This window comes from Pongo abelii, chromosome 1 (assembly GCF_028885655.2).
Source record: "Pongo abelii isolate AG06213 chromosome 1, NHGRI_mPonAbe1-v2.0_pri, whole genome shotgun sequence".
NCBI lineage: Eukaryota > Metazoa > Chordata > Mammalia > Primates > Hominidae > Pongo > Pongo abelii.
The window spans coordinates 171,302,637-171,324,410 of NC_071985.2; the positions used below are offsets into that span (position 1 = coordinate 171,302,637).

Sequence of the window (21,774 nt, forward strand, 5' to 3'; positions counted from 1 at the left end):
ATTCTGAGTCACTGACCTGTCCAGAGAGCTACCCTATTGTTCTGTAGACTAATTGAAACTCCTTTATCTGCTCACTCATCTTTCCTCTTTTTTTTTTTTTTTTTAAAGACAGAGTCTCACTCTGTCTCCCAGGCTGGAGTGCAGTGGCACAATCTCAGCTCACCAAAACCTCCGCCTCCCAGGCTCAAGGGATTGTACTGCCTCAGCCTCCTGAGTAGCTAGGATTACAGGCATGCACCACCACGCCTGGCTAATTTTTGTATTTTTTAGTACAGACAGGGTGTCACCATGTTGGCCAGGCTGGTCTCAAACTTCTGGCCTCAAGCAATCTGCCCACTTTGGCCTCCCAAAGTGCTGGGATTACAGGTGTGAGCCACTGCGCCCGGTCTCTTTTCCTAAAGTTCAGTTCATTTTATATAAAAAGCAAACTTCTGGCCAATAATCCACAATTGAGTAATTCACATATGGCTTATCAAGAATTGGCTGCATTTTAGAATGCAATTTTAAAATTAAATTTAGACTTCACTAAACAAAGGCATCTACTTATTAATTTTTCTAATCTAACTAGAGAGTTAAAGAATTGATAGAGTACAAACATTATAGTATGGTGCCATCTTTGAGGACAGTATCAAAAACTTTTGTGTTTATTTTCTAAACTGAATAACTGTTAATACATTTCCATAATAACATAACATTTCCTATTTCCTCACACACTAATTCACTTAATCCACACAATCCTTTGTGCTAGACATTACTATCTCCATTTTCTAAATTTGGAGGTACATAAACACCAATGAAATAGATGAATGTAATTTTGTTAGGCTCTTCAAAAAGTTCTTATTCTAGAGAAAAGGCTGTTCATGAGAAAAGTGGTTAACTGAAATGAAATATTCCAAAGTAAATTTTCAATCTCTTCAATAATGCTAAGTAAGCCCTTTACAACCTAAAAGTTCTCTCCCTCTACCAATACTTTCTCTCTGTAGCTAAATGTTTCTGCAGTACTTTTTGTTCTGAACATGCTAGGCCTGGCAGGGCAAGAATTTGCCTTGGCCCTACTCAGCTACCTAATAAATTCATACAGGACGTGCCGAATGCAATAATAGCCAGGGACGTGGCCTTTCATGGCTTTTGCTAAACCTTTGCCTGGCCTTGCAAAAAATATTTTTGAACTTTAGAATTTATTACCTAATTACAACAAGGGACGGTATAACCAATTAATTAACTTGCCCAAAACCAAATTTGAATTGTGTTTACCTGTCATCTAAATGTCATAGTAGATAACAGTTCTAGGTACCACTGACAAATGGTGAAAAACGTGCTGTACACATCTGTAAGTATACTTAAGACTGACTTAAGAAAAGCATCCAAGTTAGGATTGAATGTGTTCCCCTCCCCATTCCCCAAGGTTTAGCTGTAGAAGTAAATAAGATGAGCCCTTTAATTTGAATCAAAGTGGCCTTTAGGAAATTAAGTAGTTATGTTCTATAAGAAGCACAAAGACAAAAAGAATATCTAATCCTTTGTTGGCAGAAAATTACTTTATATAATTTGTACAGAAGCAAATGTCAGTATCTGTGCTGCTGATTGTGAGGTAAATAAGAGGAAAAGGAAAATCCTAGAATTCTATAAATTAAAAATAAAATTTGAAAAAGCAATAGAAGTTACAATACATATCTATAGGAATGCAATGAAGAACAAAAAATTCTACATTTAGAACTGACTATAGATGTTTTTAAGTGTAAAGCTCAGAAGGGGGTTTTCCTTTTAACTAGGGATTAAATTCTTAAGGACTATCTAGTTTTTCTTTCCATCCTTTACTGAATTTTTTTTGAGTTCTGAAACATTTCTCTGCCTTAATATGTGCACTATTCAAAATATAAAACTTACAGATAATGTCATTTAAGAGCATCAGAGCAAACATTATGATATAAATATTTATTATATAAGAATGCAAATATATAGATTCCTACAATAATAGAAATGGAAATGTACCTGAATATCTAAGACCACATCTGAAAGATATCTTCTAAATTAAATCTCAATTATCAAAATCGATTACTAACAAATTCCCATTAAATTTGTTCATTCAATTCCAGTTAATTTTGGCTAACCTAGGCTGGGCATGGCGGCTCATGCCTCAAATTCCCATTACATTTGTTCATTCAATTCCAGTTAATTTTGGCTAACCTAGGCTGGGCATGGTAGCTCACCCCTGTAATCCCAGCACATTAGGAGGCTGAGGCAGGGGAATCACTTGAGGTCAGGTGTTCGAGACTAGCCTGGCCAAAATGGTGAAACCCCATCTCTACGAAAAATAGAAAAGTTAGGAGGGCATGGTGGTGCGTGCCTGTAGTCTCAGCTACTCAGGAGGCTGAGGCACAAGAATCGCTTGAACCCAGGAGGCAGAGACTGCAGTGAGCCAAGATCACACCACTGCACTCCAGCCTGGGCGACAGAGTGAGACTCTGTCTCAAAATAGAAAACAAACAAACAAACAAACAAAAAGGTCAGGCCTAATTTTGGCTAACCTAAACTTTATTAAATCATTCTGCGAATATTTATTAGCCACCTAGTGGTTCTAGATAATATAGCTACAATGGGGAGGAAAAAAAAGAGTCCCCGCCATTTGTTTTAACCAACATATAAACTTGCAAATGCTTAACTGTGTTCAGATTTCTTGATAAATATATTTCCTAAAATATTTGGAATCAAGAACTTATCATTCAGTAATATTCCAAAGAGAAATTCTAAAAAGGAAGAGGGCTATCTGGCACAGAACTATGCCAGCAAAAATGAAATAGATTTCTTTTTCAGTAAATTTAAATCACACTGCCAAAATACAGAATTTAGACCGAGCACAGTGGCTCATGCCTATAATCCCAGCACTCTGGGAGGCCAAGGCAGGCTGATCACTTGAGGTCAGGAGTTCGAGACCAGCCTGGCCAACATGGTGAAAACCCATCTCTACTAAAAATACAAAATTTAGCCGGGTGTAGTGGTAGGCGCCTGTAGTCCCAGCTACTCAAGAGACTAAGGCAGGAGAATCACTTGAACCAGGGAGATGGAGGTTGCATGCTACTGCACTCTACCCTGGGCGACACAGCGAGACTCTGTCTCAAAAAAAAAATAAATAAAATAGAATGTAATATTCTTATATAATGCTCAAACTATTTTTCTTTTAATCTATTCCTGATTGCCTTATTATATTAAAAAAGAATTGATTTTTAAATATCACTTGGCATTTTATGTGCTTTAAGAGTACATTTTGCTTTACTAAACCACAATGTGTTAAGGCAGCACCAAAGTAGTAAAATATGCATCTTAAAAGTTAAGAGATGTCTTGGCAACAATTTTAATTCCCCCAAATAATCAGCAGTCTGAATATATGACAGTAACTGGTAGAACTGTATAACATAGATGTCTTGTTGTGACCTTTTACATCTCCCTCCCCCAAATGTATCAGTAACTTTACCCTAGTTATAATTGGAGTAGTTATAAATATATAAATACATACATATTATGTATTAATATAAATGCAATATATAACTTGACCAAGAACGTTTCTATTTATTTAAGCACATTGAAATTAATAGGTAAACTAAACCATAAACCTTCATGTGAAGGGGAGGGAGAGGAGAGTACAAATTGGGAACGAATGCTAATGTGTATGGGATTTCTTTTTTGGGTGTTGAAGATGTTCTAAAATTAGAGTGTGGTGATGGTTGCACAACTCTGTGAATATACTAAAAACGACTGAACTGTATGCTTAAAATGGGTGAATTTTATGGTATGTGAAAGATATCCGAATAAAGCTGAGGAACAAAAGTCCTCCATATAAACAAGTTCATCAAGTTCCCGTCTCTAAAAGCACCCATGGATATATAACTATTGCTTCCCTTATTGTCCAGTTCCTATATAATCCATCATTTTATTCACTAAGGGAGCTACTAATTTTAAAGATAACAATTGAAAGTAGTATAATATCCCATCTTTGGGATTCAGTTTTGCTTAAGTCAATAGGGGTCTTAAACAATTACTAAACAACAGGTGCTGGAGAGGATGTGGAGAAATAGGAACACTTTTACGCTGTTGGTGGGACTGTAAACTAGTTCAACCCTTGTGGAACTCAGTGTGGCGATTCCTCAGGGAGCTAGAACTAGAAATTCCATTTGACCCAGCCATCCCATTACTGGGTATATACCCAAAGGACTATAAATCATGCTGCTATAAAGACACATGCACACGTATGTTTATTGCAGCATTATTCACAATAGCAAAGACTTGGAACCAACCCAAATGTCCAACAATGATAGACTGGATTAAGAAAATGTGGCACATATACACCATGGAATACTATGCAGCCATAAAAAATGATGAGTTCATGTCCTTTGTAGGGACATGGATGAAACTGGAAATCATCATTCTCAGTAAACTATCGCAAGAACAAAAAACCAAACACCGCATATTCTCACTCATAGGTGGGAATTGAACGATGAGAACACATGGTCACAGGAAGGGGAACATCACACTTCGGGGACTGTTGTGGGGTGGGGGGAGGGGGGAGGGATAGCATTGGGAGATATACCTAATGCTAGATGACGAGTTGGTGGGTGCAGCGCACCAGCATGGCACATGTATACATATGTAACTTACCTGCACGTTGCGCACATGTACCATAGAGCCTAAAGTATAATAATAATAATAATAATAATAATAATAAAAAGAAAAAAAAAAAAAGAACAATTACTATTTCCCATAACTTTAATACAAACCAATCACTCCAAAGAAAACACCTCTAAACAGGTTCTTATACCTGGTAATCCAAAATGCTGAATCCCAAACCTTTACAATCTTTTACTAGTTCAACAATCTTGACTTCAGGGGACCACAGTGCTAATTCCCCATCATCATCTTCTTCAGTATTGACATCCATATTGTGGTCAACCTGAAATACCAAAGAAGATAAATGCTTCAAAACACTATGCTTTCAATTCTGAAAAGAATGCACACATCAAGAATCTCACAGCTTCTTCTCAAACTGAGAATTCTCTTTGGCATGCGTAGTTTTTCTTTTTAATCTTTGTAAAAGGGGCATGCTCTGGGGCACACACACTCCAGGATAAGATCTTATAAAAATTCAAGTGCTTAAAAATTCAGACTGTTCATACAGTTTTTTTTATTAATGTGAAGAATTTATTTCATTCAAAGTATTAACACTGACCTCTTATACTTCAATGAGTTCTGTCATCCCATTAGAAGCATAAAAGGAAAAATATGCAATTTAAGTAAAAGAAAATATCATACAAAATAGAAGCTTATAAGATATGTAAGTAGCAATACCTGGATTCATAATTATAGAGAGAGACAAAGAAAGAGATATCAACACAGAGATAGGCTGGAGCAGAACAGAGAAACCACTTCTGCTGGCTCCCGGAAGTTTTCAAGAAAAGCTTTACTAGAAAATAAGGTGAGAAAAAAAAAATCCAAGTCTTTGGACATCATATAAGTCTAAAATGAATAAAAATCACTGAGTTGAATTAATGAAAATCTGATCTTAGAAGAAATAGGTCAGCACAACTGCCCAGCAAACAGGTCCTTTGTTACTTTTCTTGATTTTATTCCTGAAAGTCCCTCTATTCTAGACTCCCTGTGTCTTTTTAGAAAGAAGAGTCATTGCTATGTAGAACTCCAGGAAGTTAAATGAGAGGGTCAATGAATCCACCATGCAGAAGAATGGCTGCTTCAAAAAACCTTCTGTTTTTATACTAATTATAGCATTGTACTGTTGTTTTCATCTGATTGACATTCCCCCAAAATACTCTAAACTTCTATCTGAAGCTCAAAAATTATCTTTTACAGCCCAAGCAATGAACAAAATACCTGGCTCCTAAGCTAGAATGGAAACTCTGTGAGGGCTACCACAGAGTTTACCATGGTTATCAGCTCAACTGTATAATGCCTGGCTCATAATAGGCACAGAACAGTTGTTCAATACATTAAAAATTACCTATCTTTGTGTTTGTCTTGAAACTCCTTCTTAATAAAGGTACCAAGTAAATAATTTTTAAAAGTAGACTTCCTAAAACTTTGGGTAACCTTAGTAAATAAAAATGCATCATCTCTACAAACATAATTTTGAAACACCAGTATAAGAGAAGCAATTTAATGTAATCAAAGAAGGGAAGGGAAAAACCCTCTATAATTAGGAAAACAGCTAGTTTAAAAAGTTTATTTTATTTATGTATGTATTTATTCTCTCCAACATTTATTTTAGGTTCAGGGGGTATGTGTGCAGGTTTGTTATATGGGTAAATTGTGTGTCACAGGAGTCTAATGTACAGATTTTGTCACCCACGTAATAAGCATAGTGCCTGACAGGTAGTTTTCTCATCCCCACCCTCCTTCTACTCTCTATCCCCAAGTAGGCCCCAGCGTATATTGTTCTCTTCTTTGTGTCCATGTGTACTCAATGTTTAGCTCCCACTTATGAGTGAGAACATGTGGTATTTAGTTTTCTGTTTCTGTGTTCATTTGCTTAGGATAATGGCCTCTGGCTCCATTCAGATTGCTGCAAAGGACATGATTTCGTTCTTTTTTATGGCTGGATAGTATTCCATGGTGTCTATGTACCACATTTTCTTTATCTAGTCCACTGTTGATGGGCATTAGGTTTGTTCCATGTCTTTGCTATTGGGAATAGTACTGTGATGAACATACACATGCAACTTTATGGCAAAACAATTTATATTCCTCTGGGTATATACACAGTAATGGAACAACTGGGTTGAATGGTAGTTCTGTTTTAAGTTCTTTGAGAAATCTCCAAAATGCTTTCCACAGTGGCTGAACTAATTTACATTCCCACCAGCAGTGCTAAGTGTTTCCTTTTCTCCACAACCTCCCCAGCATCTGTTATTTTTTAACTTTTTAATAATGGCCATTGTGAGTGGTATGAGATGGTATCTCATTGTAGTTTTGATTTGCATTTCTCTTAACGATCAGTGCTATTCAGCATTTTTTCATATGGTGGTTGGCCACATATATGTCTTCTTTTGAGAAGTGTGCATGTCCTTTGCCCATTTTTTAATGGGGGCTGTTTGTTTTTGCTTGTTTTAAGTTCTTTATAGATTCTTGGATATTAGATCTTTGTCAGATGCATAGTTTGCAAATATTTTCTCTCAGTCTGTAGGTTGCCTGTTTACTCTGCTGATAGTTTCTTTTGCTGTGCAAAAGCTCTTTGGTTTAATTAAGTCTCACTTGTCAATTTTTGTTTTTTTGCAATTGCTCTTGAAATCTTCATCATGAAATCTTTGCCAAGGCCAATATCCACAATGGTAGTTCCTAGGTTTTCTTCTAGGGTTTTTATAGTTTTAGGTTTTACACTTTTTTTGTTGTTGTTGTTTGTTTGTTTGTTTGTTTTTGAGATGGAGTCTCGCTCTGTCACTCAGGCTGGAGTGCAGTGGCGCGATCTCAGCTCACTGCAACCTCCACCTCCTGGGTTCACGCCATTCTCCTGCCTCAGCCCCCCAAGTAGCTGGGACTACAGACACCCGCCACCACACCCAGCTAATTTTTTGTATTTCTAGTAGAGATGGGGTTTCACCGTGTTAGACAGGAAGGTCTCAATCTCTTGACCTCGTGATCTGTCCCCTTGGCCTCCCAAAGTGTTGGGATTACAGGCATGAGTCACCACGCCCGGCCTACATTTAAGTCTTTAACCCATGTTGAGTTGATTTTTGTATATGGTGAAAGGAAGGGGTCCAGTTTCAATCTTCTACATATGGGTAGCCAGTTTTCCCAGCAACATTTTCCAAATAAGAAGTCCATTCCCCATTGCTTGTTATTGTTGGCTTTGTTAAACAACAGATGCTTGTAGATGTGCACCTTTATTTCTAGGTTCTTTATCCTGTTCCATTGGTCTATGTGTCTATTTTTGTACCAATACCGCGCTGTTTTGGTTACTATAGCCTTGTACTACCTAGTTTGAAGCTGGGTAGTGTGATACCTCTGGCTTTGTTCTTTTTGCTTAGGACTGCTTTGGCTATTTGGGCTCTTTTTTGGTTCCAAAAAATTTTTCTAAAAATTTCCTTAAAATTTGGAAAAATTTTAGAATAGTTTTTTTCCAATTCTGTGAAAAACGTCACAGAAACAGCGTTGAATCTATAAATTGCTTTGGGCAGTATGGCCACTTTAACACTATTGATTCTTTCTATCCATGAGCATGAAATGTTTTTCTATTTGTGTCATCTCTGATTTCTATCAGCAGTGTTTTATAATTCTCACTGTAGACATCTTTCACCTCCCTGGTTAGCTGTATTCCAGTTATTTTGTTCTTTTTGTGGCTATTGTGAATGGGATTGAGTTCCTAATTTGGTTCTCAGCTTGGATGTTACTGGTGCAAAGAAATGTTACTGATTTTTGTACAGTGATGCCGTATCCTGAAACTTTCTGAAGTTTTTTATCAGATCTAGGAGGCTTTGGGCAAGAGACTATGGGGTAGAAAAACATTTTTTAAATTAGGATTGGTCCAGATCTTAAACTGTCACTGCAAGACATGGGTGGTCAATAACCGATCCACAGTGGATTGAACCTAACATGGGAACAATATGAAGCTGAAAACTTCAAATGAGTGGAAACATTATGGATCAATAACCTCTGCATATTTCAGTCTGATGTGTGGAAGTGATATACTCAAAAAGAAAACACTTATATCTTCCAACAAAAAGTAAAGTTCCAATGGCTAATACAACATGATTGATGTTTTACTGGGGCATTTAATACCCTTACTGATTAATGAGTATTAGAATTTTGGCTAAGCTGCCTAACCAGATAGGGTTTAAGAATATAAGATGGTATTAGGAGAAATGAAAAAAGAGACAGATGGAAAAAGAGCCAAGACTTTAAGAAACCACACACAATTACAAAACCTGTGTTTATAGAAATTTCAAGGCATTCAAGTTACATAAGATATTATACTGCAACCTGAAATATATCACTTTGATACAATCAATTCTGCATAATTCCTGTATTTACAGAATGGAAAGCAATCAACTAATGGGCAGCAAGGTTGACATTTAGCATAATTCAAAGCTGTTGTTCACCATTGTGGTAAAGCATGACAGACGGGGGCAGAGAGTCAGCAAGTGGGGTTTGTGATTTACACACCTTGCAAGATTAGATTAAAGGCATTGTTATCAGCCTTTAGAGGGAACCCACCACCCATATTTCATTTTGGTAAGGATAGCAAAAGTCACAAAAGTGTGGCATTTGAGTACCCTCCTTGAAATAGTTTTTACACAAGTTAAACACTTTTTTAAAAAAGAGTCAACCAATAACCAAAAATTTACCAAGCCCCTCTTATATGCTTACTATAGACTAAAAACACTATGAAATAGAAAATAATTTTAAGATATGGCCTTTGCCCACAATGAGCTGACAGTCTTCTTGGATAAACAAGACTAATACATACTAAAGTATCTATAAGACAGTGTTAGACTCTTATGTACTTCAGGACATAAGAAAACAAAAACAGATGGACTGGCAGAGACTCGAACAGCCATAGCCGACTGTTACTGAGCACTTCCCATGTACAAGGCATTGTGTTAAGAAGTTGCTCACATTACCACATTTCCTTCTTGCACAAACTCATGAGATGGGTAAGTATGATAACTACCACCATTTTTCAAAGGAAAAATATGAACAGAAAGTCATTTGCCCAAAGATTCACAATTATGAGGTAGTAAGGGCAGGATTAGTTTCACGTATACTGATATCCAGAACTTAAGTAAAAGACCCCATGAATCTAAACTGGTGTTTAGTGGAATTACAACCTAAAAGAGATTGAAAAGGGGGGAAAGTAGCATAAAAGATGAGGTTACAAAGAGCATAAGATGGCAAAGTATGTGCTCAAAACTCTTCCAGCTGGGTAGAGTGGCTCACACCTATAATCCCAGCACTTTGGGGGGTTGAGGTGGGAGGACTGCTTGAGTCCAGGAGTTTGAGACCACCCTGGGAAATACGGCAAGACCTTGACTGTACGAAAAAAATTTTTTAGTTAGCTGGGTGTGGTGGCATGTGCCTGTGGTCCCAGCTACTTGGGAGGCTGAGGCGGGAGGATTGCTTGATCCCAGAAGGTCGAGGCTACAGTGAGCCATGTTCAAAACACTGTGCTCCAGCCTGGGGAGATCCTGTTTCAAAAAAAAAAAAAAAAAAAAAACAAACTGTTTTCATAATTACAGTGCTCTTCAAAAAAAAAAAAAAAAAAAAAAGAGTACCAAGAGCATATAAAGTGTTATTTCATTCTCTGATCTTCTGAAGGGTTTTATGGCAATTTCCAGACTCACTTTGAAATTTATCATAAAGTTTTTTTTTTTTGAGATGGAGTTTCGCTCTTGTTGCCCAAGCTGGAGTGCAATGGCATGATCTCGGCTCATCGCAACCTCTGCCTCCCGGCTTCAAGTGATTTTCCTGCCTCAGCCTCCCAAGTTGCTGGGATTACAGGCATGCGCCACCATGCCTGGCTAATTTTTTGTACTTTGAGACAGGGTTTCTCCATGATGGTCAGGCTGGTCTCCAACTCCCAACCTCAGGTGTTCCGCCCGCCTCGGCCTCCCAAAGTGCTGGGATTACAGGCCTGAGCCACCGCACCCGGCTGAGTTTCATATTTTTAAGGCTCTTAAAAAGGGGAGTACATTAAATATGCAACACTCGCAAACACCTTAAACTTATATAAGACAAACTGAGTTGAACTAGAAGCCAAAAATAATGAATCCAGGAAATTACTAAAAAAAAAGATTCTCTAAAATCAAAATGCATGTGCATCAATGTTGCCAACATGTCAAGGAAAGGGAAGGAAAGAATTTTTTGATGTTAAATGAAGGGTAACAATTTGAAAAGCTATGCATTGTTGCCTTAGTCAAGTAAAAAAAGAGCAGAGTGGAATGGTTTCCCCTCCCTTCTTATTGCAGTACAGTCTTCTGGGCATCTTTGTTGAATGGGCATGCCTATGGGAACCGCACTATATTCATTTAGTACCTCCACCTCAGGAAGAGAGGTTTCAGTGCGCCTTGGTTCATCTACAGAAGCCTCATCATCAAACAACCTCCGACAGCAAACCAAAGTAAAAGGGGGTGGCACTTCTTTAAGAAAGGAGACTGCTTCTCGGCGAGATTTTCCATAAAGCTGCATGCCATTGACCTAGGAAGACAAGGGGATAAGTCAGAACTGAGGCAGCCCCAAATGAAAAAACAAAAATCTCTTATTTACATCTATCTACCAAAATGAAAATAGGACATCATTTTATTTTCCCGGTAAACAAGGGGCCTTGTTTTCATCATATTATTTATGATTAAATAATATGCAAATAAAAATGTTAGAAATCCTTAAAATTTTTAAAATCTAAGGCTAAATCTTTGCGTGTATTGATGGATAAAGTACAAAATGCATGCAGAGTATGCCCTTACTGGGTAAGGGATCTACCTAATTTTTTGCAGCACTGTGGTTTCTCCTTTCAATACTCCAATGTCTACTCAGCTCTCCTTAAACACACTAAGTATCATTTACAGCCCTTTAAGACTGTTTCCCTTTGCATTTTCACTTTATAAGAATATCACTACGGAAATTTAAGGATGTTAAAAATATGTTTGATTTACTGCTTAAAGTAGAGCTAATAAGTCTAGAACACTTAGCTGTCAAAATTTAACATCAGTCCACAACATTCTTTCACATCCTATACACTCTTAATACCATCCTAGAAAAATAACTTCTATTGAAAAGAAATATACATAATTTTGCATCAGTTACATGCTCTGCTGATACAGCAATCAAGCATATATAGAAATTACTAAAATAATTTTTAAAATAATTTTATGCAAGTGTCTCATGTTTAAAAGAAAAAAGTATCTTTATTAATGATTAATCCTTGTCACCAAAAAATTATCTAAATTTCATATTACTTTTGGCGCATAATAGTAATACTTGGCACCAAAGATGATTTGGCTACATAATTCTAATTTTTCATATATATGACTTGAGCTCAAAGGGTCCTGTCAGTTCTACTATAGGTCTCTAAGAGCTGATCTGTCTGCTACTCCCAAAAAGCTGAGGCATGAACAGAATCCAGGCAACAAATAATCTTTTCGCATCTGACTCCTACCCTCCTGGGAGGGTTTAGAAGCATTATTTGTTTTAAAGATATTTCTAGTTTGGCATTAATTTCTAATAGGTGCTGTGCTAACGTTCAGATAACTGGCCAGCCTGACTTTACTGGGAGAAGCCCTTCTACAAATCTTTCACTGCACCAAAGAGGAAGAGGACACTGGGTTGCTGGAAACCTTCAGCAGCGGGCTGAGTCTCAGGTCCACTATTCCTGGGAACCACTCTCAAGCCTGTAACATATCAAGCACTTTGCCATCAAGTCAGACATATCTCCCTGCCTCTTAATTATTTACAAAGAAACCACCACATGGTAAAGAGACCCACGTGCACTTTAGGAAGCTAGCTCTACTGGAAAGTCTTCATGACAAATGAAGAGGTCTAGGTGACAGCAAGCTCAGCAGCTGATGAAGGGTTTTTCCTTGGGATAATTGCAAGTCAACCTTTACACAAGAAGAGGCAGGGAGGTACCCATCACTGGTCACACCGTATCCATGATTTCAACTGGTGTCACAAGTGCACAAAGTTCTCAAATCAACTAAATGGGTAGTAACATACTAAAAAAATGCACGGAGATAGAATCAGAGCAGGAATTCTACCCATACATGAGTATGAGTTTGTGTTTCACTTCAACAAATTAGAAAGTCACTTCTCAGGTTTTTATCTTGGAGTACCTTTAAATATTTATTTATCTCATTACTTATTCATTTGAATTGTCTCCAATTATTATACCAGTGCCTGGTAGTCCTCCTCACTGCTCTGTTGCTAAAGGGATTGGTCACACTTCCCATTACCAGCTCCTATCTAAGGGGATTTATCGCTGCTGTAAATAGCTGTTCTGGGCTGAGACTTGGCACAGTGTTCTAACCCCAAAGCATATTTGTGTTTCTGGTTTTAAGTTCCAAGGAGTACATTAAACACACACACACACACACACACACACACACACGACACTTTGAGTTCAGGAGTTGATTTGGCTAACTGTACTGAGACTTTTAAATTTTGTATTTTTGGTTATTCAGAAGAAGCTAATTTGGCTAACTGTACGAGACTTTTAAATTTTGTATTTTTGGTTATTCAGAAGAAGCTAATTTTTATTTTAGAATTCACAATACTTCTCAAGGTCCTTCAACTTGTGACCCTCTTAAGTGCTGTCAAAACTCAATTATCCCAAGTTTTTGACTGCAAAATGCACACACACATACACACTTCCAGAGTACAGAACATTGCACAAGTGCGGCCCCACTATTTTACCACATCCAACCATCATCCCACCCCATAAAGCCTGTTAATATGCCTTTTTCACAGTGATAATATTGCCAATACCCCGTAATGAGATAATGCTTTATAATTTACATGGATGGTATTTCATTAGATCCTTACCAGTGCATAGTGAAGTGGTCATTTATTGATGAAGGAACTGATTCTCAACAAAGTCAAGTGACATGCCAAGGGACACATGCTAACCTGTGGCAATTCAGACCAAAAGTGGCTTTTCTGACTCCAAATCTGTGCTTCTTTCCTTATCCCAAGATCTTTCACCAGATTATCTATATTTAAGAATTCAAAAAATCTTCACACTACCTTATTATAGCACATTCTTTTACAAGGTGGTAGGTCCATGGGATCCTAGTCTTGGCTAAAGCATACAGAATTTAGCTGATGGCTGAGATCACCTATACTTGCTCTACTGTGATCCAGCCAACATTTCTTTAGCACCTACCACATACTAGTAGTGATTTATACTTAATAACACCAAATTTCACCCTGAAAAATGGTTAAAATGGGCCAGGCATGGTGGCTCATGACTGTAATTCCAGTACTTTGGGAGGCCCAGGTAGAAGAATTGCTTGAGGCCAGGAGTTCAAGACCAGCATGGGCAAAATAGCAAGACCCTGTCTCTACAAAATAACTAAAAAATTAGCTGGGCATGGTGGCGCACAGCTATGGTCCTAGCTACTCGGGAGGTTGAGGTGGGAAGATTGCTTGAGCCCAGGAGTTTGATGCTGCAGTAAGCTATGATCACACCACTGCACTCCAGCCCGGGCAACAGAGTGAGACTCTGACTCTAAAAAAAAAAAAAAAAAAAGGAAAAAAAGGTTAAAATGGTAAATTTCATGTTATATATATTTTGCCACCAAAAAAAAAAAAAAAGTGGACCGGGTGCAGTGGCTCACACATGTAATCCCAGCACTTTGGGAGACTGAGGTGGGTGGATTGTTTGAGTTCAGGGGTTTGAGACCAGCTTGGGCAACATAGCAAGACCCCATCTCGAAAAAAAAAAGTGAATTAAATTGGTTATACTCATACCTCCACTTCTCCCAAACAAATGTATCTCATTTCTCAATACCTAATAACTACATACTACAGCAATAGTCTGCAATCTACAAATGATCGTGTATGATATCCACAAAGATATGCCCGTGCCCAGCCAATAAGAAGAGGAAGACCAAAAAGAAAGCATAATTATTCTAATAAAATGTAGGGCATTAATCTGCAATAAGAAGCCCAATACCATTCCCTTGAACACCTCTAAAAATAAGCAACTTACTACATCTTAAAACAGGACTCCAATACCCTACCCTCCCATGCTTATGACAGAATCTGATAACTAGTCGTAGCACTTTTCCCTCTGAAATTGAAATTCAACCAAAATCCTTCCCATTATACTCCTTTAGGTGGCTGGACACTACTAATAAATTGCAATTACACCCAACATGAGACCTTCTTGCTATCCCTGTCATTTCACTGTGAGCAAACATAAATTTTAGAAAAAAAAAAAAAAATCTCTAAAATCAAGGCCCATGGGATTCTGATCTTGGCTAAAGCTACTAGGTGGATTCGATTGAATCCACCTAGTAGATTCTATTGGATTCAATAGAATCAACCTAGGGCTTCTTGTGTATCCTAACTCTTGGGAGAACCCTCTTCTATGCAGTCTTTTTGTGTGACCATTCCCCAAGACCTTTCCTCTCAAGAAAGTTCTTTCAAAGCAGAGGTGCTCTAGAACTGCTTTGATTAAAGAGAGGCTGGAGAGCCTGGGCAAGCCCAATAGAGGCTGCCATTTTGAGGGAGAAGTCCCAAGGAGAAAACGTGAAAACCAGTATGCCTGAGGTCATTCAGCTGTAATCCTTGTTAGAAATAATCAATAAAACCTGCAAATAAATGTGGCTATATGTTGCAACAAGGCTCAGGAATTCAAATTTTGCTTAAAAAGATACTAATATGCTATCAAACTTCTTTCCTAGTCATTCATTTAAATAAAGAACATCTCAGGAGCCCCAAAGATGGGGAAAATAAACTGAAAGCACAGCTCCTTCCTTTATCATCCAGTAAGCTGTTCGGTTTTTTCAATCTAAGAGGCTCATATTACATTGGCATTGGTGACACTATAACTCAGGGGATTTGTGATGAGAACACATTTTCCTAAAACTCACAAATTCCTGCCTGTGTCTTTCTTTCCCCATAAATTTTACCTCAAGCAGCTCATCTTCTGGCTGTAGGAGACCCAATGTATCAACAGGACCACCAGAAACAATTGAAGAAATATAATGGTGCCCATCAAAGGAATCCACTTCCACACCAAGCCTCAGAGTGTGAATAGGCAGCAGCTGTAGCAAAACACAAAGCAATGATCAAACATGACAATGACACATCCAGCTATTCATCCTCCATCCAGTGCTATTTTGAAGTGAAAAACCCCACCTCTTGAATTAGATCACCAAAATCCTAAAAGAGGACAATAATGGGAAAATTAGCTTCAGGTAAAATTATGAAGTCATTGGTCATCTTGTTCTCACTCCTCTTTTCCTTCCAGATTCCTTGGAAATGAGGAGACAGATGTATACAGTCTTACCCTCAATTCTAAGCTCCAGGCAGTCCACACTTCCACAGTCCCCAGTATATATGCTGTGTTTCACTTTTCTATGGGACACTCCATCCCCTAGAACATTCTAACTTTTCTTTATTATCTAATTAACTTCTACTCACACTAAATGCCACGGCAGGAAGCCCTGAGTTCATGAGCCTCCATCTGGGGTTCAAGACTGCCCTGTATACATCTCCATCACAGCTCACAACATACTGCGCTTAGAATTTCTTTTTTTTTTTTTTTTGACACAGTCTCGCTCTGTTGCCTAGGCTGGAGTGCAGAAGTATAGTGGTGCAGTCTCAGCTCACTGTAACCTCCACCTCCCGGGTTCAAGCAATTCTTATGCCTCAGGTTCCCAAGTGGCTGGGACTACAGGCGTGCGCCACCATGCCCGGCTAATTTTTTTGTATTTTTAGTAGAGACGAGGTTTCGCCATGTTGAGAATTCCTAGTTTCTTGATTGTCCCTCTTCCACTACTTACCTGAATGCAGAGTCGGTACCTTTAATCTCCATAACTTCAGCCCTGGAACAGAACCTGGCACTAAACGTGGGCTCATTAAATGTTATTTGAACTAATCCATGAAAAATAGTGCCTCATTTAAGATGTCCTTTTCCATCTAGCCAACTTAAGTGAAAACATTTCCGATTTGGGAAAGGCAATCGTTTATCCATTCTAGGTCTGTGAGGATTCATATGGGCTAAGATACGAGTCAAGGGCTGAGAAACTCTAGCCAATGTCGAGTAAAGAGATGAGTGTCTCAGTTGCACTCATCTTTGTTGGTTGTAACAGTCAAGGGCATTCACCAAACTCCATTCCCCTGACTTTCAAAGACAGACTAAAGATTTCTCACTGTGGCCTTGTAATCTCAAATATGGTAAATGGTACTCATGATGATTTACATTTCCTGTATCAATAGTCTGATACCTAAAAAACACCAGACCTACCTCAAACTATATTTTATAAGGAGAAAACCCTACACAGGGTGGCAGTGCATCCACCATGTGGCTCTCTTCCTCTTCTCTGTGATCGTCTATCCCTGAGCTTGCCACCTCCCTCAGTCTTCTGCTTTCACTCCCCAGAGTGCCACAGGCCTTCCTTCAGACAACATCTGAGGCTCACTTCTGTCTCACTATAGACATGCAGACAAATGTGAAGTGGCAAGGAGTCTGGCTGACTAAGACCTCAACACGCACATGAGGGACTTCTAGCCCTGGGATAATTTCCTGAAAATTAAGAGCTCCTGACCACTAAGCACTTCAGGATCTATGACCGTCTCTGGCAAGAAGACATTCTAGTTCTCTAAATGAAAGGTTAAGATAGTTTTTCCGGCCGGGCACGATAGCTCACGCCTGTAATCCCAACACTTTGGGAGGCCGAGCGGGAGGATCACAAGGTCAGGTGATTGAGACCATCCTGGCTAACACGGTGAAACCCCGTCTCTACTAAAAATACAAAAAAATTAGCCAGGTATGGTGGCAGGTGCCTGTAGTCCCAGCTACTCGGGAGGCTGAGGCAGGAGAATGGCATAAGTAAACCCGGGAGGTGGAGCTTGCAGTGAGCTGAGATCACGCCATTGCACTCCAGCCTGGGCGACAGAGCGAGACTCTGCCTCAAAAAAAAAAAAAAAAAGATAGTTTTTCCTCCTGTTCCCTCTCTGTGCTTTCTTTCTTCCTCACTGCTGCCACTTCATTCTCTTGTCATTGTACCAAATCATGGGTATGGATAGCTAAGGAGATATTAGTGTCATGTAGCAGGACATCTAAAGGAGGTGAGGAAAAGCTCTCAGAGAAGTGTTTCTGTATTAACAGTTTACCACTCATCTCTGCCAACTGTCTTCCTTCCTTGTTTATGAGCCAGATGCTACAGGGCAGAGAGTTGCCAGTGGATCCACCATAGCTCATCCCCAGTGCGGTGCTGGGGCTTATACTGGCTTGAGAGCAGACTGTTAAATTTTCACTGATTTTGCAAGCCAGTTGTTAAACACAGCTATTATTTAAAAGTAAACCATATAAAGTTACAATTAATAAAAATAAATGTAGGCCGGGTGTGGTAGCTCACACCTTTAATCCCAACAATTTGGGAGGCCAAGGCGGGCAGATCGCCTGAGGTAGTGAGTTCAAGACCAGCCTGAACAACATGGAGAAACCCCATCTCTACTAAAAATACAAAATTAGCTGAGTGTGGTGGCACATGCCTATAATCCCAGCTACTCGGGAGGCTGAGACAGGAGAATCGCTTGAGCCCAGGAGGCAGAGGTTGCAGTGAGCTGAGATTTGCACTCTAGCCTGGGCAACAAGACTGAAATTCCGTCTCTAAATAAATAAACAAATAAATAAACAGGCCAGGCGCGGTGGCTCACGCCTGTAATCCCAACACTTTGGGAGGCCGATGCGGGTGGATTGCCTGAGGTCAGGAGTTCAAGACCAGCCTGGCCAACTGAAACCTCGTCTCTACTAAAAATACAAAAATTAGCTGAGCATGGTGGGGCACACCTGTAATCCCAGCTACTTGGGAGGCTGAGGCAGGAGAATTCCTCGAACCCAGGAGGCAGAGGTTGCAGTGAGCCGAGATTGCACCACTGCACTCCAGCCTGGGTGACACAGCGAGACTCCATCTCAAAAAATAAATTAATTAATTAATTAAATAAAGTAAAATAAAAAATAAAAATAAATGTAACAAGTACTCAAAATGCATCACTTCCTAATTATTTTTCACTCTTTTACTAATATCTATGTTCATGAAGTGATTTATATCTACTATATCTGTACAGAGAGGAACACTCTCTATCAGAACTCAAAGAATACTGAGGGGTGGACAACTGAAGAGACACATGAAGTGCTTGATTTGGTTAGTTGCTAAATGCAGGTGGGACAAGTAATTAAACAGTCTTACTCCTACAGAGAAGCCTGCAGCAATGAAGCGCTACGGTGCATTGCCTCTCAGCTCACTGATCGGTGACGCCATTTTGGTAGCTTTATATCTGCCATGGTGGGAGTATTTTCACCACAGATATTGGCACATGCTGCAAATTGGAGCTGCCTTCCCACCCGCGCCCCCCTACTGCCGCCTGCCACCCCCCGCTGCTTTTGAGAGCTAGAAACTTACCAGCATACCACTGATCTATAATACAGTTTGGACATGATATCCAGCATATATGTACGGGGTATAAACTGTGTGCAAGGCATTGGGCTATGAGCTGGAAATACAGGATGAAGTCTTTGCCCTCCTAGAACTAACATCTAGCATGGCAGACAGATAATAAATAGGCAAAAAGGTAAGTAGACAAAGCAAATACATAAATAAACAACCAATCAACAAGCAGCAAGATTATCACAGTCCTGATATGATAGGCAAAGAATATAAGGAAATGCATCCAAGGAATGTGTGACCATTGTGTGAAAAACAAACAAGCAGTTACTAATTGTGTTAAGCGCTGCAAGGAAGGAATCAGGGTTATGATATCAGAGCCCCACTAGTGGAGGCCATTTTGGAAAGTTGGTCAGAGCAGGCTCCACACTGAAAGGGACACTTAAGGTGAGACTTGAGGGATAAGAGTGAGTCAGCCCTACAAAAAAGCTTACTGGGGGATGGCTGTGGGAGGTGAGCAAAAAGGATAATTGCTAAATTTCTGGTTTGAGCAAATGAGTAAATGGTGGTAACAACTTCTGCATAGAAATAAGTGCCCAAATTAAAACAAAGATCCCGCTTTACACACAGAGATCTTTGCTACTTACATAATGACATGCCCTCATACAAGATAAAAGGGTTAAGGCAAGAATTGGTTCCAATCCTCTCCCAATCTGCATCTATTCATATGATGACCCCCATTCCCACCTCCATGGAACAGTTGGAGTCAGGATTTGCAGAGGCTCACCCATGTCATCCCGTGCTCTCCAGACATGGGCTGTGCCTTCTAGGCTATTCCCCCAGGTATGTAAACACCACATGCTCCCTAGAAAACTTAAATGGTGAACAAAACATGCTCTATCTTCAATTAGGCTGAACAAACAAACCAGAAATTACGTTTACGAAATCTGTCAATCTGAAGGATGCCTACCTAATATTAGTTCTGAATCTAAATTTGAGTACAGCTGGGTTTCTAAGATTTCATGTTACATTGCTGCAGGCTTCTCTGCGGGAGTAAGACTGTTTAATTACCTGTCCCAGCTGCATTTAGCAACTAAACAAATCAAGCATTTCATCTGTCTCTTTTAGTTGTCCACCCCTTTCAGTATGCAGAGTTCTTAGCAGAAAGTGCTGAAATGACAGAGTGAGTGAAACAGATGATTGGTGCCTTCACACACACTGCATGTCATGCTTTTTGATGCATATTCAACGTGCTTTGTGAGGGGTTCTATTTAAACTGACAAAGTTAATGAGCAACAGGATTTTCATGATCCTGATATAAGTAAAGGATACAAGGAAATGCATTCAAGGGAAGCATGGCCATTGTGTGCTTTACTGTTAGTGCAAAAATGAAGATCAAATGAGATCAAGAAGGCTTGAGGCCTTCTGCCCACAAGTGGCGAGACTTATTATGAAACAAACTACAGCCCATTCATTTTGCTCAAAGCTTTACTTTTAGGATACTAAAACAGGATATCAAAATGCTTAAGTGGGAATATAAATGATATTGCTTCAGGGGGAGAAGAAACTTCTGGAAAGGAATGCTTCAAAAAGGTGTCAGTGGGTTGGGAAAGGATTTTCCAAAAATGTTGAACTTGACAGAAAATAGAACAGAAAGAACCCATGATTGGTTCTTGTAACTCTCATACACAAAGCATTAAATAGCCATTTATGTTTAAAGATTAGGGAGTTACTAAATTTATCATAAATAAAAAACAAACTTTTCAAGAATGAGGCTGCAAGTTTTAAAGTAATGGAAAACCACAAGCATGATGGCCTCCGAACTTAGGTGTGCCCCATCAGAGGTTATACAAAACAATCTATCCATTAGAGCTTCATTTATGTTTTGTTTTTCTCACCCTTCCAAAATTTTATTTTATTTTATTTTATTCTATTTTTTTTGAGACAGAGTTTCGCTCTTGTTGCCCAGGCTGGAGTGCAATGGTGCAATCTCGGCTCACCGCAACCACTGCCTCTCAACTTCAAGTGATTCTGCCTTAACCTCCCCAGCAGCTAGGATTACAGGTGCACACCACCATGCCTGGCTAATTTTTGTATTTTTAGTAGAGATGGGGTTTCATCATGTTGGTCAGGCTGGTCTCGAACCCCTGACCTTAGGTGATCCACCCACCTCGGCCTCCCAAAGTGCTAGGATTACAGGTGTGAGCCACCGTTCCCGGTCCCCTCCAAAATTTTAATTCAGAGTGTTCAAAAAATGAGTAACAGGTACTCTGTTGTACAGTAGTAAACTGGAAGTTCTCTTCCGTCACCTAATATTAAGGTCAAACATCAGTTGCTATTTAGCATTTTATATATAATTTATGTTTCCTGCCTGGCCTATGTGATATATCTGAATTTTTGATACTTGAACTAACACTTTGCATTTGGCTTTCTCTCCCTACATATGTTCACGGTAGTACCTTCACCTGAAATACCCATTGTACTCATTTGTACTCCAAATCTATTCTTCAGAATATAGTTCAAATGCCATCCTACCAATAAGCCTCCATCTGTCTTGAGGAAGTAATATCCTTCTAGAACACACATTAGGCATTTTAGCAATATCTGAATAATAATTCTCTACAGAGTGAGGCAAGAAAGGAATCAAAATTCCCTTTAGGAA

At 39.1% G+C, this 21,774-nt stretch overlaps 1 protein-coding gene across 7 annotated transcripts in view; it reads right to left on the reverse strand.

Moving 5' to 3' along the window:
* The window catches only part of PATJ (PATJ crumbs cell polarity complex component), a 436,090-nt gene that overhangs the window by 321,372 nt on the left and 92,944 nt on the right, over positions 1 to 21,774 (reverse strand). For all 7 annotated transcript variants that reach the window (XM_054533770.2, XM_054533763.2, XM_054533772.2 and 4 more), the window contains 3 exons: positions 15,630 to 15,764; positions 11,035 to 11,196; positions 4,814 to 4,945 (listed from right to left, as the gene is read on the reverse strand). In XM_054533770.2, coding sequence (XP_054389745.1) covers positions 4,814 to 4,945; positions 11,035 to 11,196; positions 15,630 to 15,764 — 429 coding nt within the window. The remainder of the gene's footprint in view (positions 1 to 4,813; positions 4,946 to 11,034; positions 11,197 to 15,629; positions 15,765 to 21,774) is intronic.